This window comes from Panthera tigris, chromosome A3 (assembly GCF_018350195.1).
Source record: "Panthera tigris isolate Pti1 chromosome A3, P.tigris_Pti1_mat1.1, whole genome shotgun sequence".
In the NCBI taxonomy this organism is placed as follows: domain Eukaryota; kingdom Metazoa; phylum Chordata; class Mammalia; order Carnivora; family Felidae; genus Panthera; species Panthera tigris.
Window position 1 is genome coordinate 58,976,479 of NC_056662.1, and position 18,790 is coordinate 58,995,268.

At 39.8% G+C, this 18,790-nt stretch overlaps 1 protein-coding gene across 4 annotated transcripts; it reads right to left on the reverse strand.

The window, feature by feature from the left end:
• Nucleotides 1-1,058: 1,058 nt before the first annotated feature.
• On the reverse strand, nucleotides 1,059-17,165 carry PDCL3 (phosducin like 3). 4 transcript variants are annotated; one of them, XR_006215653.1, is made up of 8 exons: nucleotides 17,018-17,165; nucleotides 15,540-15,669; nucleotides 13,340-13,430; nucleotides 12,931-13,074; nucleotides 11,941-12,149; nucleotides 8,089-8,244; nucleotides 5,090-5,253; nucleotides 1,059-4,830 (listed from the first exon to the last, which is right to left on the reverse strand). XR_006215653.1 is itself a non-coding variant. In XM_042981168.1 (7 exons), exons 1-6 carry the CDS (start codon nucleotides 17,021-17,023, stop codon nucleotides 8,102-8,104), a joined length of 723 nt encoding a protein of 240 aa, XP_042837102.1. In that variant the 5' UTR covers nucleotides 17,024-17,165; the 3' UTR covers nucleotides 1,059-4,830; nucleotides 8,089-8,101. The 4 variants fall into 4 exon arrangements, 3 of the variants coding, with proteins under 3 accessions (XP_042837102.1, XP_042837103.1, XP_007097847.1); XM_042981168.1 differs by lacking the exon at nucleotides 5,090-5,253; XM_042981169.1 differs by lacking the exons at nucleotides 1,059-4,830; nucleotides 5,090-5,253 and adding an exon at nucleotides 5,923-6,077.
• Between the last annotated feature and the right edge of the window lie 1,625 nt (nucleotides 17,166-18,790).

The window sequence follows — 18,790 nt, forward strand, 5'->3', positions numbered from 1 at the left end:
CAGCAAAGAGACCAAGGTAGGGCTTGAACCCACGAACTGTGAGATCATGACCTGAGCAGAAGAGTCGAACACTTAACCTATTGAGCCACCCAGGTGCCCCAACAGTATTGTTTTTTTAATTTAAAAACAAAACTGTAGTCATTTTAATAAGTAGGTAAGGAACAGTAGCAAGCATTTTTCCTATTAGGAAGCTTGTATTTTCAGTATTTTAAACGTCAATAAACAGAAATGAGCTAGAACGGTCAAGTTAAAATAAGCCACTGTGAGATACCTCATTTGACCAATGCTAAACACGTTTCCCCTCATTTTAACATCCCTGAGGTCAGGGTGCATCTTGCAGTCGCTGTTGGCCTGGGGAACAACACTGTTACTGCTCGCCACCTTCTGGCTGGATCAAGAAGTGCCAGCATCAAACCTAGCAGAACATGGTGTCCGAGTTGCACTCTTAGGAGCCCATTTTAGGAATGTCTTAACCAATGTGTTTTGCTTCCATTTCCCTTCTTATGTATGCAGCAGTGATATCCAACAAGAATTTATTTTTGAATGTCTAAGAAAGTTCTTTCAAATATATAAAATAGGACTAATTTCCATGCAAGTTCAGACTCACCTTGTACCACCAGCATCCCACCTAAAAGGCCACACTGTATCTGCCCAGGTTTTTCTCCCAGGCACAGACATTTGCTCAGTCTTTGTGCAGGCATAGCTCAGAAGTGCAGGGGAGTTAACTCCTCTGGAAGCACCCTTCAAGGGTTGGAGGGCAGGACTGGTAAATAAATAACTCAGGCTTTTATCAGTGGATAGACTGTGCTTCTTCAAAGTCCTAAAGGGATTGAGTCCCTACTGTCTACCTATGGCACTGACCTGATTCTCAGCCTTATACTTGCCTTTTCCCTTCCCTGCCACCTTCTCTCAGCTCCCTCCCTCCTGCTCCCTGGAATCACCTCTCAAACTCTGCACCCAAGTCCTTGGCTCAGGCTCTGCATTTGGACAGATCCAAACTAAGACTTGTGCCTTTTATTACAGACATATGACAGTCAAGAACTGAAAACCACCTTTCTTGGTTACAATTTCCATTTTGCCACCATATTTTTAAAATAAACTTTATTTTTTGGGTACAGTTTTAAATTTACAGAAAAATTAAGAATATAGTACAGATTTACCATATACCCCATACCCAGTTTCCCCATTACATTTTACAATAGTATGGTACATTTGTTACAATTACCAAATCAATATTGATAATCATGCATAATCATTGATGAAGTCTACACTTTATTCAGAATTCTTCTGTTTTTAGCTACTATTCTTTTCCTGTTCTAGGATCTCATCCAGGACACATTACATCTAATAGTCCTGTTTCCATAGGCACCTCTTGGCTGTCACAGTTTTTCGCATTTTTCTTGTTTTTAATAACCTTGACAATTTTGAGTTCTGGTAAGCTGTTTTGTAGAATGCTCCTCAATTGGGATTTGTCAGATGTTTGTAAAGAAGACCAAAGAGATGAAGTATTATTTTCATGACATCATATCCAGGGTCCATACTAATAAATGATTTACCACTGTTGACTTTGACCATGATCACCTGCCTGAGACAGTTTGTCAGGTCTCTGTACTGCAAAGTTACTCTTCCCACCCACCTTTCCACATTATAAACTTTGGAAGGAAATCATTACATGCAACCCACGCTTAAAGGTGGAATCTCTTAAGTCCAGAGTATCTACATAAATTATTTAGGATTCTGAATGAGAGATGGTTTCTTCTCCAATTATTTATCTACTCATTTATCAGCATGGACTCATGGATTATACTTTGGGTTATAATATTTATTTTGTTGCTCAAAGGGTGCCAGCTTTAGCCACTAGATCTTTTAGTTGCCTCCTTCATCCTTTTGACATATTATCATTGTGAGTTTTTTGTTTTTGTTTTAATATTTCTTTCCTTTCTGGTGCTACAAGATGCTTCAGGCTAATCTTGTATATTTCCTGCTCCAATTTTAGAATCAGCCATTTCTCTAGAGCCCTAGCTCCTTTTTTGGAGAACAGTATTAGAAGCCAGTATCTACAGGTCAGGTGTGGTCTTTGATACTAGGGTGTCATTGCTTTTAGGGTCACCTTAGCTGATAGAACAATGAAAAAAATGTGTTTACTAGCCTATGTACGTTCACTATCTAAATATATAATCATCTGTATCTATATAAGTGAAACAGTTTGTACCAATGTCTCCAACTCTAATCCATTACGCCATAGATCATTTTAACCTCCTCTCCTTGCTATCTGTAACCCCACACTTTAGCAGTGAAACCTGACTCTTGCCATCTGATATCCATTTAATTGTTCAAACCTAGTACATAGTCTAGCACTAACAGAATTATTAACCCGTACTACTGTGAGAAATAACTATCAACTAGAGTACAGTGCTTATACAGATTCTTTTGCCTTTCACCTTACAGATTCATTTCCAAGGTTACTTAGATCAGAACCCTTCCCTTGAAACCTCTTCTATTAGGTGGTTTCACACATTTGTAATACAGTTAGATTATTTTATCACATCCTGCATTCCATCCAGGGATCTCCTCTCTAAATGAAATTTTTAAATATGAATACATTAAGACTCACTCTCTGTACTATAAGGTTTATGAGCTTTGGCATATTGTCCTATCTCCACCATTATTGTATCATTCAGAATAGTTTCACTGCCCTAAAAATTCCATGTGCTTTACCTATTTCACCCTTCCACCCTCCCTCAATCCTCTGGCAACCTCTTTTTAGCCTCTCCATAGCTCCACCTTCTCCAGAATGACATATAATGGGAATAATATAGTATACAGCTTTTTCAGAGTGGTTTAATTCAGTTAGCATCCATGTTTTCTGTGGCTTGATAGCTCATTTCTTTGTAATGCTGAACATTCCATTCTGTCAACATAGCACAGTTGGTTTATCCATTCATCTATCGATAGACATTTTGGGTTGTTTTGGTGATTATAAATTAGCTGGTAGCAACATTTGTGTGCAGGTCTCTGTATGCATATGTTTCACATCAGTTGGGTAAGTACCTACAAGCATGACTTCTGGATAAGACTATTATTGTTCATTTATATTTATTGTGATTACTGTGTTAGGTTTCCAGCATTTTGGACTTCCTATGGTTTTGCCTTTTGGTTTTTTGTTTTGTTTTGTTTTTGGTCTTCTTTTAAATTAAGAGGTTCCCACCCTCCATGCCCCCACTACTTTAAAAGTTACACACTCATTTTCTTTTACTGTTACCTTGAATGAAATATTTCTTACATGTGTATCTTTGCCAACCTCCTAAACCTACTTTTTAAGGGTCTAAGAACATGTGAACTCCAATTAAGCCTTCAACAGGTACCCTATTTTGTCTTGTTTTTTAGATCCATCTTGCTTTTAATATCACAAATAAGGCATTATTTGTACTGTTGTAAGTCAATGTTCATTCAGATTTACCCATATTTTTTTGGTCACGATCCTTTCTTGAACTTCAGACCTTTCAACAGATGGTGGTCCTTCTGCACCACTCATCTAAACTGAGAGTCTACTGATGACAAAACTACTCATTCTGTTGGAAATGTCTATTAATCCTCACTTCCAAAAATATAGATTCACTGGGTATTGATTCTTGGTTAGTAGTTTTTGTTTTTCTTCAACCACTGATATTGGCCATCTTTCTGGCTTTCCTTGCTGCTGAGAAGTCAGTAAGCAAGCCCTACCATTACTCTGTTTTGGGTAATGACTTTTCTGACTACTTGCACAAATCCAACATTCTGCAGTTTTATACATACACACACACACACACACACACACACACACACACACACACACACACACACAGTCTGTAACTCGCTTAGGACTTATACAGCTTTCTGAATCTGAAGGCTCATGTCTTTCATTGGTTCTAGAAAATGTCTTTATCTTCTCAAATATTACCAATTTCCAATTCTTTCTAAAACTCTTTTTTAAGATTATGCTAGAACTTCTCAGTCTCTCCTCCACATTGCTTTCCTAATTTTTATATTTCTATCTATTTATCTTTGTGTGTTACCTACTGGGTAATCATTTGGCTCTACTTTCCGGTTTGTTCTCTCTTCCATAGGTTGACAAGGGATTTATTTTTATATAAAGAATTCTTATTCTTTACTCTTATTAATATAAAACACATATTAAATATATTCATTTTCTATCTTATATCTGAAAATTCCACTATCCTAAGTTTTTGCAGGTCTGACTGTACTATCTGTTTTCCACTGGCTCTCATTCAGGATACCTTATTTGAGGCATCCCGGGATTTTGTGGGTTTGTGATTTAGGACTATGAGCTCACGTTCCTTTGGAGCTTTATCTATAAAGAGTGTCTGAGGACTACATTAAAGCTGTGTTCTTACAGCATGGATATGCAGTTGCTTTAGCCATGAGCTCAGGGGCATTACCAGCTTAAGATGACTTTAAGAACTTGCTTTGAGAAGTTTTTAGACATCATGTAACATGAGAATTCAAACTGCTTTTGACCTCTGAGAATGCTTTCCTTTCTTGCCAGTTCAGCAACAATTTAAGAACATTAAAAAAAATTATCCAACATTTTGAGTTATTATCAGGTGAGTTATTCAGAGTATCTACTCCTTCACACACTGGAAATGCAAAGTCCCTAAAGTCTAATTCATGACATCACTGAAAGGCAACAGTGATAAAGTAGAGGTAGAGCATCTAGATTGTTCTTCTGTTTTATCAAGCAAGGTGAAAGTGGTGAGTAGAAAGCTAGAATGGTTGAGGTTTTCTTTGGCGATGGCCAGGTGACATTATCAGGAAATGTGTCAGCTGCTCCTAAGAGAGACCAAGATGGAAGTTACTTCTTTCCCAGTAACCGAAGTCCAGAGAAGGCAGTCAAGAGCTGGATTATACTGGTTCCACAAGGTCATCAGGAATATTATCCTTACAGCTTTTCCTCTATAAAGATGCCCTATAGCCCAAGTAGTCTTCAACCACATCTACACTCCTGTCAGAAAGTAAGGGGTTAAGTCCCAAAAGGGCACATGCCAGTCATCTGTCCCTCTGAAGAGGCTTGTCCAGCCAACTTCCCCACCTGGCAATCCATGGCTCCAAGGAGACTGGAAGTTTAATCTTTTGGCTGGTCCCATTGCTGCTGGAGTAGAACTGGAGATTCCTGGATACTTGATAGGCAAATAGCAGTCTCTGCCACAGAACCTGAACATTTTCACTGTGTGAGGCTCCACATCAAGGGAGAGACTGAAATCAAGATGGTAATTTACTGCTGGAACAAGTCCTTAAAGAATGTGGGAGAGAATACAGTCAAAAGCACAAAGGGAGGGTTTAAACTTGGAGACTAGACACATCTTCACTTGAGACTGAACGGAACAGATAGAGAAGACAGGACACTGCGCAAGTATGGGATGGTTAAGACTAGAAACCAAGGGGATTCCTTGTAGCATGCAAATGACAAGGTCTCCTGTGGAGGTCACTGAATTGTGGTGGGAGGGGGCATGCAGAAGGCAGAAAGCCTGGACCACCTGCTATGGGAATGTAAACAGTATAAAAAATGCTGTTATGTTTATATTTATATAAAATATATAGAGAGATTATTCACACTTGTCACTTCTGGTCTCATTACATAAGAAAACTGAATTTAAAGCTGGAGGTAATAAATGACAAAAACAATTTAGGCATTGATGACAGAGGACACTCTTCTTATCATTCCTTTCATAACTCTCAAAAAGTGCCTTTCATGTCTAGGGTTTTGGTTTTGTTTTGTTTTTTTGAATTAAGAGAGAGAGAGGGTGCAAGTGAACAAGGGTGAAGAGAGAGAGAATCCCACAAGGGGCAAAGAGAGAGAGCAGGGCTCACCAGGAGTGGGGCTTGTGCTCACCCGAAACAGGGCTTGAGCTCACCCGATGCAGGACTCCAACTCATGAACTGTGAGATCATGACCTGAGCCGAAGTCATAACCAACTGAGCCACCCAGGCAACCTCTAGCACAACTTTTCTGAAGTACTTCTGAGCCACCCACCCTGGAAGCTCTGTGTCAGGTATGTGCCAAAACAATGGTCTGCAACCTTGGGGAGTGAGGATATAAATTTAGGTTTGCAATGAGATAAGCATATACAATTCATTCACATCCTCTTCTTCCTCTAGAGATGAGGAAAATAAGGAAGAATCAATTTGATTTGATTATATAGTCTTAACTCCATTTCACTTCTCCCAATTATCATCCCAACTTTCCAGAGCCATTTCTTACCGCTGAATAAAGGGCTACCTAGCACTTGCTTAACACCCTTCCCCAAAATCCCTTCCTCTGAACACTGAAAGACAGCCTCTAGGTAGCCTTCTTGTTTGCTTTCCCTGTGTGGAATTAGATGAACTCAATGCTTAAGCATCCAATTGTATCCCCTCTGTCATATCACAAATGCCTCACATGAAACAGAAAATTAGTGGTAAATATTATGGCAAAGTCTCCCCAAATTAACTAACCTGTAGAAATTTGCAGGTCATGTTCTAAATCACAACACTCATGTTAGGAGAGAGATGTTTCTCTGTTTAAATCAAGTTCAGTCAGCATGACTAAGTAGCTGCCTGGGGCCTGGGTGCCATGTGGCCAGACAGCACTCATCAGCCAAGTCCAGAGGCACCTGAGCTCTCCTTGAGCTCCCACTAAGAGCATTAGCCGGGCATGGAGGCAAGATGATGAAGCAGTTTTCACACTTCCACAGATCAAAGTGGCATAGTGAGTATCTAGAAATACATCCTGCATGGGCTCCAAAGTGGAATAAAGCCTGCTATTTTCCATCACAGTAGGTATTACCCCCACCATGCTCAAGCACTGTTCTCTCAAGAGTTGTGAGCGTTGCAGTGCTCAGGCAAATGCAGCACTCAAGCTTTTCACCTTTATTCTTCCCACAGCATTTCATTTTAATGTCAGCTAACAATAGAAAATCCAAGAAGGCAGCTCTCCCACAAAACCCATGGAACTGGCATGTGAGTGATAGAACTGACCACGCTTATATCAACCCTGCAATTAAAATTTCATGAAAAATCATTCAAAGTAAATTGTTACATAGAACACATTTTTAAAAGCCGCACTGGCTCTTATGTGTGTAGAAAAATAAATATTCACTAACACGGACACTTCTGACAGATCAAAATGGGTCACAGCTGTTTGTTACTCTTTGAATTATAGCAAAAATAAATTTTGCAATATAATCTGAAGGAACTCCAGGCCCTCTGTAATTCATATTTTTACTATTCAAACCCACATTGAGTACTACATCATTCAACACAAATATTAGAGAAAAATATTACCCCTAATTTTTCTGTTAATGTCAATTTGACAAGTGTTAAATGCTAAGATTCTAGTTCAGAAAACACCTTGCCATTTTTTTTTTACTGACTGAGATACAGTTTATCATTTTATGTGTTTATTATCTGTTTACAAAAAAGAATTTAAGGTGGACTTTTACAGTAATTGGGATTAGCTGACATCTCAACAGTCTGAGACAAAAATTATTTTAACTAGAAAAAAACATTTAAGCAAAAATGGCAATAAACTGGAATCATTTAGTTATTGCTTTCATAGGACAATGTTTTATAAAAATTATTGCCTATTTCTTCCAAATAGGGCAAATACTAGGATTTTTCCTATCAATCATTCCTTTAATAATTCTATTGCTAGCCTTATAAAATAAAAATAAATGATGTGACTACAAAACTTAGTTTGCAATTTTCCACTGTAAAACCTCCTCACATTATTAAAAGACACTCCACATTTCCTCTTATATAGTTAAATGTGGACAAATAGTGAATAGACAGTTTTATAGCTTAAAATACAAGTGAGGAAAACATAGACGTCTGTCATACCAGCAGCTGGTTTTTATTTTTATTTTTTTAAGGAAATGTTATTAATTTAAAAAGGGAGTTCCAAGAAATGTAATAGGATTCCCAGTAATGATTTCTGAGATCTATGAGATTTGAAACGTAATTATAAAAGGCTAAAAGCCAAAGACATTTCTACTTTAACCTTTTTCAAAAAATCCAGATGATTTGTCACATCAAGGAAGTTTGGCACATTACCGAGGCCATAGTCTTAGTCATCCTCAGAATCACTGTTCCTTCTTGTGGGGATAGAGCACCGCACCGAGGATAGCAAAGTGTCTTCAATTGGTTTCTTAGGGTTTTCCTCCAGATCTGTCTTGATTGCTCCAGATTCTGACAGTTTCCACTCCAACTCTACGTGACAAAGAAAAGCCAAATCACCTAAGACAGTCAGCACAAGACCCTCGTCCTCAAGCCCATCAAGCCAGTTTTTTTCTAAGCAGAAACTATGATCATCAACATTTGATGACAATTTTAGTGCTACAATTATAAGGTGCCTAGAAGAAAAAAAAATTAGACCCTTAAGGAGGAAAACAAAATACTTTCAAATGCTTTTTCAGAAGATGAGATCAAATGAGATATTACATATACAGTAAAACCTTGGTTTGCAAGCATAATTCATTGCAGAAACATGCTTGTAATCCAAATCACTCATATATCAAAGTTAATTTCCCCATAAGAAATAATGGAAACTCAGATGATTCATTCCACAACCCAAAAACACTCATATAAAAATGATTACATTACTGTAATGTAATATAAAATAATAAAATACAAAATATAAAGAAAAATAAACAAATTAACCTGCACTTAACCTTTCAAAACCTTCGTGGCTGATGTGAAGGAGACAAGAGAGGAGGGTTATTGTATAGGACGACTTTCACTATCACTAATGGAATCACTGCTATCTATTGGCTCAATGGACTCTCTGCATGGGAGCCATTATATATGCTGGCATGGATGTTGACTACAGTACACTATTAATAAACTCTTGTCATCTACTGTATTTAATGTAACTGGTAATAAAGCAGCAGAGGAAAGGGTCTATATCTGCAGGCAGCCTGACCTAGAATGAAACAAAGCATTCCCAAGCTTACTCGTGTATGGAAAAGCAAAGGACAGTTCATTGGTGCTTTGAAGTGACAAAAAATACACTAGTGCCAGTTGTGGGCACCTTCCAATGTTCTGAAAAAACACTGATTTCTGCTAAACAGTGTGGTCTGAGAGCAAGCATCCGAAATGATCACCCACAATCCCTCAGATTGAGAGAGAGAGAAAGAAAAAACTACCACTGGCTCAGTTTGATTGTGTGACATTCAGCATCATGTACTACTCATATTGCAAGACACTGCTCATTTACCAAGTTAGAATTTATTAGAAATGCTTGCTCATCTTGCACAACACTTGCAGAATAACTTACTCGCAATCCAAGGTTTTACTGTATTTGAACCTACATGGTAATTAAAAACCAAAGACTAAACCTGTCTTCTAATGACTACCGCTTCTCAACTTGCACAGTTTTCCAGGAAAGAAATCATCATGAAACATTCAAAGGAAATACTTTTCACAGTCCTTCTGGCAATCTAATCATTAAGTCTAATTTTAGTTAACAAAAGGAAATTCTTAGGCCTCATGGCCGGCATCTCAGTCTACTAGAGTCAAAGGATAAATGTATGATGACATCCCAGAACTTACACATTTGTCTGAAGTAATAAAAGCAGTACCAAGAAAATAAATCAGTGACTAAAACCTCAGTTCCTGTATTTCACTTGTTTATTTATTTTGGGAGAGAGGGGAGCACATGTCCATGCAAGCAGGGGAGGAGCAGAGAGAGGGAGAGAGAATCCCAAGTAGGCTCCACACTGTTAGTGCAGAGCACAACACAGGGCTTGATCTCGTGAACCATGAGATCAGAACCTGAGCCAAAATCAAGTCAGACGCACAACTGAGCCACCCAGGTGCCCCTCACTCTCTTGTAATCAACGAAACTCCACAAGGATGTGAGACCTCGTGAAGTGAAATCAAGGGATACATTTTGCATTGCAGAAAAGACTCCAAGCAGAACTAAGGGCTACATGAGAGACTACAGCAAACAGCAAACAGGTTTAAGTGATGCTCTGCCAATTAGATAACTCCATTAAAATATGACAACCACTTTATTTAAGTCATATTAATTTAAAATGCTCCATGGAGATCATTAACACCAGTGTTTACAACTCTAGGTACCTCAGTTGAATGTTATGAAAATTCAACAAATTTCTTAAAAAAAAAAATCTTAATTCTGATTCTTGACTCAAGAATATATTTAAATCCACCTATACATATATACATACATATATGTATAGGTGTACGTATTAATGTTATTATTCACTTCCACGCAATAATTGTAAGTGCACTAATCCTCAAATTATTTCTACAAATAAAGACTGTTACTGTCGTATACCCTTCTCTGTCCCCTCATGGTAAGATTCAAAACACCAGAGGGGCACCTGGGCAGCTCAGTCAGTTGAGCAACCAACTTCAGCCCAGGTCATGATCTCATGGTTCATAGGTTCAAGCCCCAAGTCTGGCTCTGTGCTGACAGCCAGAACCTGGAGCCTGCTTCGGATTCTGTGTCTCCCTGTTTCTCTGCCCCTCTTCCACTCATGCTCTGTCTCTCTCTCCAAAAAATGAATAAACATTAAAAAAAAAAAAAAAAGAATAAGATGAAAACATATAGTTTAGAAATATTTAGAAATGCTGTATGCCTTTGAAGATTTGAATAATGTATAACTGATGTAATGTGTGTATGTATGTACACATGCTATACTTATCTTACAAGTATCTTACATAAAATAGTACATAAAATAGTATGTACTCACAAGTATCTTACATAAAATAGTTACATAAAATAGTATGTAAAGTCACATTTGAACATTTTTTTACTTTATTTTTTTACTTTTTTTTTTAATGTTATTTATTTATTTTGAGAGAGAGACAGAGAGCACGAGTAGAGGAGGGACAGAGAGAGAGACACAGAATCCAAAGCAGGCTCCAGGCTCTGAACTGCCAGTATGGAGCCCGATGCAGGGCTTGAATCCATGAAACGTGAGATCATCATGACCTGAGCTAAAGCCAGATGCTTAACCCAATTTGCCACCCAGGCACCCCTAATGTTTTTTTAAAGCACAGGTGGACACATTATTTCAATGAGTGACTTAGGTGGAAACCCTTGGGCCTCAGGTTCTCTCTTTCATGCTATGAGTATGTACATAGTTCAACACCTCGTGTAACAGGTAGAAAGGAATAAAAGACATGTCCTTCAGGAATAAAAGGATATATCCTTCAGGAGTTAAGAGGCAGAATTCAATAAACTTCTAATTTAACTTAAAAGCCACTAAGACATTCAACTGAGAAAATATTCTTTTTTTTTTTTTAATTTTTTTTTTTTAACGTTTATTTATTTTTGAGACAGAGAGAGACAGAGCATGAACGGGGGAGGGTGAGAGAGAGGGAGACACAGAATCTGAAGCAGGCTCCAGGCTCCGAGCTGTCAGCACAGAGCCCGACGCGGGGCTCGAACTCAAGGACCGCGAGATCGTGACCTGAGCCGAAGTCGGCCGCTTAACCGACTGAGCCACCCAGGCGCCCCCAACTGAGAAAATATTCTTAAACATTTTTATGCATGTCAGTATAAAAAAGTATAAATACCAGTAATATGTTCATGTGAATTAAACAAAAAATGAATGCTGAGATCTTTAGCTGTAACTTAAAACATACCCAACTATAGGAGCAAATAAAACCTATTAGACATAAGTATTAAATATACATATTTTAAAGTCCATTGTGTCCTCTTTTAATAGAATTATTAGAGCCCAGTTGTAACTGCCCCCAGTGACTCATCTAATGAGAGATTAAATGTGCTTCTTTCCTTTTGACAACACACAGGGGCAAAGATGACTTTCACAAATCATCTAACACATGTCTGTTCAACAGAAACATCCCCTCATCATCTCTAACATGCACTGGTCATTGCTCACATGCCCTAGACCACCTCAAAGAAGCCCTTACCATCTATTGTCAGGTTCATGCCACCAAACACCAGAGGTCCAATAAATTGAGCCTTGATATCTCCTTCAAGGTAAACAAATATTGTAGGCAGATTCCTATCAGGATAATTAGGTATGCAGGTTGTTGAAATGGCTTTGATAAATTTGACATCAGGAAACTTCCTGGCAAGTCCACTGAAGTGCTGATTTATGAGGGCACAGAGGGGAATCCTGTAAAGTAGAAATGGGAAACAACAGTGAGCGAGAAAACCTATAAAACAGAAATAGAAGCAATTGTGATTCTGCATTTATATTGGGCAAAGCTCAACTACCCTTCTACCCTATGTAAATCCTAATAGCTTCACAAATGATTCTGCTACTCCAGTCAAGATGATTAAACATTTTTTAAAAAACCTTTCTGATAAGTTCAGGGAAAATAAAGAACTCAAAATCTAAAATGCAATTTAATTTGACTCAGTAGTAACTCAAAAAAACAGCTTCAATGTAAAAGATAATTATTATGCCCACCTATATGAGAGAACATTCAAGATTCAGGAGTGAAAAAGGTCAGAAAGTATTTCCTGCTTTTCAAAAAATTTCTACACAAGTACACAGTAGGAGAATGCAGCTGGAAGTGAGGCACAGCGGAGCACCACTGCGTCACTTGCCTGGAACAATTATTATAAAGGTCACCCCCGACATCTACGAGAATGATTCACTACATGCAATTTTGAAATGCCAGAGTTTCTCTAGAAGGATAAATAAGGAATTCTTTTTCAATAAAAGCAATCTTCATTGCTATGATGTAATAAAAAACATTCTCATTAGTCACAAATATTAATTTGAAAGTCTAAAGACAAAAATTAGGCATTAGGTTTGGGCAAATCAGCAACAAAAACAAAATACTAGTTTAAAAAACAAACAAACAAAACCTCCAATGTGGATTAAGCCTGGGATATCCAAGGCATAAATTCAAATTAACATTTAAGGATAGTGCGTAAGGTCAGCTCACCCTTGTTTGTAAAGGTGCAAGATTACCCACAAGCCCTCACCGGCTTTAGTAACTTCTTGAACATAATCCTTTCCTGAGATCTCCAAAACTTCTCCATATTTATTCTTTAGTTGAGTTGCTTTCCACTCAGCCAGTCTTTGCTGCCTGTACCGCAGAAGGAGGAGAAAGACATCTTACACATCCAGCCCACACATCCCACACACCTTTCACACAGCAACCTTTATAAAGATCCATGTTTATTTATTTGCCATATGGCAGAAGTCCAAGACTAGTTCACTGAAATCTGCAAATTACTATTTAATTATATAAAACTTTCCAAATGTTATCTCGGTCAGAAAGTTAACTTTTCAAAAGACACACATTTTAGTGCCACACAAAAAAACAAACAGTCCCTCTGGGTGGCACTAACCTGTACATTTCAATAGCACGTTCATCTTCCTCATTAAACTCGTCTTCATTTTCTTCCAGCTCTTCCAAAGTCATATCTTCATATGTTTTCACTGAATGTAGTTAAGTTAGCAAAAACCAAAATATTTAAAAGATGAACAAACTTGCATTTTGTTTTTCCTCCTTTTCTTTTCTCCTAAAGATGTGCATGCAACACCAACAAAACTCACTCGGCAAAACCAAAATAAAAAATACTGAAGGTATTACACTAGTAAATAAGAACTTAAGTGTGTTTTAAAAAAGATAGGCCTATGTTGACATATGCAGCAGAACTGACTCTCCTACCTCCATGCAATTGCAGGGATATGAATGAGAAGTTTCCCAAGTTTATAAAACAAGAGAGTTGTATTTGCCTAAACTCACCTGGTCTGCTCTTCAAGCACACACACCCATGACCTGGAGTATTAACAATCCTGTCTCTGAGGACACGGGGGATACCAGTGGGTGTCCTCCCTGGCACACCTTCCCTAGAGTTAAAGGGATTATTACAGGACTTCTGGTTCTTCTCTTGTGAGTGGTAGGTAGGCAGCTCTCTTTCCTTTTAACCAACTGCTACAAAATCTCTATTTCGTTTTTACTGCCATATTCTTGCTTCTTGACATCAAATCAGATTTTTATCCTCCAACCCCAACTCCAACACTAAACAAATTGCTCTTATCAAGATCAACAATGACCTCCACTTCCTGATGGATGAGCAGCATTAATCCAACCCCCCACTGCCTTCTCTTTGAAAGATGGTCCTCCTCTGGCTTGCAGGATGCCTTCCCTCGTCCTACTTCTTTCTATGACTGCCCTTCCTTTGAACCTCTGCTGATTTGACTCCTTTTTTTATCTATATCCACTCCCTTGGTGACTGCACCTCATGACTTTATGCCTCCAGCCCATACTTCTCTGATTTGGAGAAAAACATGGCCAACAGCCTACCTATCATCTCTACTGGACTAATAAAAATCTCAATGTTACTGTGTTCCAAAGAGAGCTCCTGATCCTAGCTCCAAACTGCTACTCACCAAGCCTTCCTCATCTCAGTTGGTGGTCACTCCATCCCTCAGGCTGCTCAAGCCCAACACCCTGCAGTCATCTTTCGCTTACTTTTCCTCACGCCCCTCACAGGATCCACCAGAAAAGCCTATTGGCCCTACCTTCAAATTATTTCCAGATCCAACCTCTTCTCACCACTTCCACCAACACCATGCAGGCTGGTCCAAGCCAATCGTACCTCCTGCCTGAATTAGTGCAGTAGTTTCTATACTAAACTGTCTACTTCCTGACTTTCTGCCCATCTTGCATGCTCAGTAAGGCAGCAGCAGGAGGGTGCTGTCAACATGTCAATCCTCTGTTCAGACCTCTAGTGATTCCCACCCCACTAGACATAAAACCCAAGGCCTTTATTAAAAGATACAAGGTCCTCAATGGTTGGACCCCTAGTTGCCTCTCTGAACTTACTACTCTTTCCCAGTCATATTGGCTTCCCAGATGATTCTCTAACATGCTCTTCACTTACTTAAGTAGCTTGATTCAACTCTTAGGTCTACTCAAAGTCACTCCTACTGAGGCTCTTTCTGACCCTATCTAGAATTACACTCACCCCTCCTCCCACCCTTTTGAGGCCTTTCCCTGCTTTATTTTCCTATATTTATTTATGTATTGCTTATTGTCTATCTCTCCCAATAGAATGTAAGTGCCATGAGGACAGGGATTTTTGTCTGGCCTGCACACAACTAAAGCCCCAGTGCTTAGAATTACACCTGGCAGATGATCATTTAATAAACATTCACTGGATAAACGCTTTCTAATGAATCCATCTCTAAATTAGCTCTAATGTATAAACAGAAGACAAAAGTACTAGCCCCTGTGATCAATGGGACAAAAAGTACAACTCAAGTATTTTCTTCAGGTTTATCATGTGCCCATCTGACACAGACAAGAAATTATGGAAATGAAGGAGGCCTCTGAAGTCCCATTTCTAAAGCCCAGGAAGTTGAAGGTTAGAGAAAGCCTGTGACTCGCCAGAGGTCCCAGAGTTAGTGCCCATTCCAGCACTCCAATCTCTGGCTCCCAATTCCTGCTCAGAGCATCCTTCCACCAAACCACTTAGGACCTAGAAAGTTGTTTCTTACCCCAGAGAGAGACAGAACAAAAATGAATGTAAGCAAGCTCACCAACTGACTGCTGAAGGACTCGCTGTTCCTCCTCTTCTGCCTCCTTTTCCAGGTCTTTCAAACTTTCCTTTGAGGGCAAGATGCCCTTTTTGCGTAAGATGTCATTCCACTCAGTGTCTGCATTGGGGTCCTAGTGCAAGTGGACCAAGGATACCATGAGTGCGAAGTCCACTATGGAGGGTGTCATACTGGGGAAAGGGTCGAATGCAAAAGGTGGAGGGAAGAGGAATTCAAACCAAATTATACTGTGACCTGTTTCTGAGAAAGTGTCACATGACCCACACCCCCTGTTCTTTTTCCTGTCCTTCACTGCACCTTCACTCTGCACCCCCCTAAACATACACACCCAGGAATTAGTCTTGGGTAAATATCAGGATATGATGCACAGATCAGTATCAATGTTGTACCAAGGCTGAGATGGTTTTTCAGTAATTTAATTACTGACTTGGAGTGATTCATTCAACAGATATTAAGTACCCACTATATGTAAATTATTGTAATACATAGTAGGGAAGCATGGTGTCACCTATTTTACAGTTGAGAGAAAGAGGAAGGCAATAAACAAATAAATATAGATATATAGATATTACACATTGTGGCAAGTGCAATGATCAACAGGCTGCTGACCTAGAAAGTTGCAAGAGGTCTGCATTCCACAGGATAGGCAAGTAAGAAATTACTTTCCAGGCAGAGGGACCAGCATGTGCAAACGGCCCAAGAGCAGAGATACGGAGTATCTCAAAGTTCTGAGTGACTGCAATACAATCAGGAGTAGAATCAGGAGAGACTGATGCTAGGCGGCTTCATTTTCTTTCACTTTAAGTTTTAGGCCAATTTCATTAGAAAATTCCAGATACGGGGGGAAAGGAGGCCAATTTGACTCTATTTTAAGACTGAAGAGAGAGACCCCAGGGCTGAGCTCTGAAAGCCAGGGAATCTGAAAGGGAGCACACTTCAACCTAAACACCAACGTTAGGGAGAAAGAGGATGTAACTATCCACTCAACCAGCTCTAAGTGGTTTCAGGAACACAGCTTCCGCCACTGTTTCAAGTTACCGGACCTCCAGGTCGGCCCCTTCCCTTCTCCGAGCCTCAGCTTCCACATCCACACAACGAGCCTATAACACCCCCGCTCAGGTGTTACGGAAATTAACAAATAGGAAGTAACCCTGCCAGGTGGGATGCGACGAGTCCTTCACAGGCTTTGCAGGATCTGACCTCAAGAAGAGAGAGCCCCCAAAGACTGAGATTTGGAGGGGTTACAACTACGGGAGCGTGGAGGCCCAGCCCGCAGTTTCTCGGAGGGACCACGCCCGCCCTCTCGCACTGCGCCTGCGCCGGGCCTAGACTCGTGTGACCTCCCCGGCGTCGGTGGCGCCCAAGCGCTTCCCACAGTCCCAGCCCGGACGGTCCGCCGATGACACGCGGGGCAAACGAACTGCGGCAGTCTCCAGGACTCGGCCCCCCAGGTTCTTTACCTGCATCTTGTCTGAAATCGCTTAAGCCAGGTCCGCCACGGTGCGCCTGCCCCTCAGCTCTTTTCGGCGCACGCGCGCAGCCACCGCCCAGCCTCTTCCCCCACCGCCCGCCCTTCGTCCCGCCCGCTAGGAGTGAGCTGGGCGGAGCCAGGGTGTAAGCGAGGCCTCTGAGCCTGCGTACGCTCCTCAAGAAACCGGCGCAGAAGCTGTGCGCAGGAGCGAGGGAGGGTCTTCTGTCTGCCGGTGCCACTCGCTTCACGTGACCCGGAACCAGGTTTCGGTGCTACCTTATTAGGGCAGGTTTTCATCTTTGGAGAGTTGGGGGTGGATGGAGGAGGTTAAGTCGAAGTATGCGCTATATCTTGCCGCAGACCCAGTCATTATAAAAGAGGTCATGGCTCTTTCAGTCAGAAATATAAATGTGTTTCAGTGATCCGATGTTAGAATTAAAAATGGTGCAGGGTCGTCCGATATTCACTGGCTGTCATTTCAGCGCGGGAATATGCAATTAATTCATATGGCATGTATTTATCGAGAGCCTGCTATGTACCAGGAACTATTCTAGGCTCTGTGGATAGAGCAGTGATCACAAGAGACAAAAACAGAGAGGTGAAGGTCATTTCACCTGGTTAAGTGTGGTACAAATTTGCAAAAGTGCTTAACCCGATATCAGCAGAATCTTACTGTAAAATGCAGGTGCTGGGCTCCAGAGTTCTGCCTACACAGCACTCACAATTTGAGTTAAGAAAGCAATAGCCCTTTTGGGACACCTGGACTAACTTGCTGCCTCTCGGCAACCAAACAGACACAAATAATGTGTATCCACATACCTGTGGACTAGGCGTATGACTCCCAACTTTGGCTGTTCATTAGAACCACCTGGGAGTCTTCAAACATTGCAGCTATTCGGGGGTCCATCCCCAGTCAAATTAAATTCCTGGAGAAGAAACCAGGAACTGGTATTTTCTTCAAGATACTCAGGTGTTGCTAATATGCAAAACCATTGCTATACAGAGATGTCCATTTTCTCCAAGTTCATGTGTAAAATTTAACACAATCTTAATTTTAAAAACCAATTATTTTCTCAGGCTAGACAGGTTGATTCTCAAAAGTTTTTATGATGAAATAAACAGCAAGAATGGTAGACTGAGGGGACAGCTAGCCCCTATCAGATATTAAAATAATGTGCTATTGGTGCATGAATAGGCAAGTAGGTCAATGGAACATCAAGTTCAGAATTTATCTAGAAATAGAGCCAAGTACATACAAACGTTAGTGTATGCTTAAGATGGCATCTCAATCACTGGGGGAAGGGGTGGACTTTTTAATAAATGGTGTTAGGACAATCAGACAGCCACTTGAAAATAGATAAAATTGGATATGTACTTTATGGTTTATATCAGATTAAAAATTGAAAACTAAAAGTACTAGAAGAAAATATTGACAATTTCTTTATAACACAAAAATGGAAAAAGTCTTTGATGACTATTACTAAAAATCCAGAAAATCAAATGAAAATGATATATTTGACAACTTAAAGAATTTTTGTTTGCATAAGAATAATGAACACAAGCATGCCGCCTTTGGTGTAAAATAAAAGGTTAAATAAGAATACATATGTGTGTATATTCATATTTGCTTAATTTTGCAAAAATCACAGAGGAAATCAGAAATTAATGAAATGGCTAACTAGCAGTGAGGCAGGGTGCGGTGGAGATGAGGTGGTAGAGACAGAAAATTAGGAGTGAGAATCCTCTGATAAACTTTTATTTG

Bases quoted from the DNA above. Each gene is read 5' to 3' on its own strand.
- PDCL3 (XM_042981168.1), bottom strand. The intron at 13,431-15,539 runs GTGAGCTTGCTT...AACTACATTCAG, and splicing joins AGTCCTTCAGCAGTCAGTTG to TGAAAACATATGAAGATATG. The intron at 12,150-12,930 runs GTGAGCTGACCT...TCTACTTTACAG, and splicing joins TTGCACCTTTACAAACAAGG to GATTCCCCTCTGTGCCCTCA.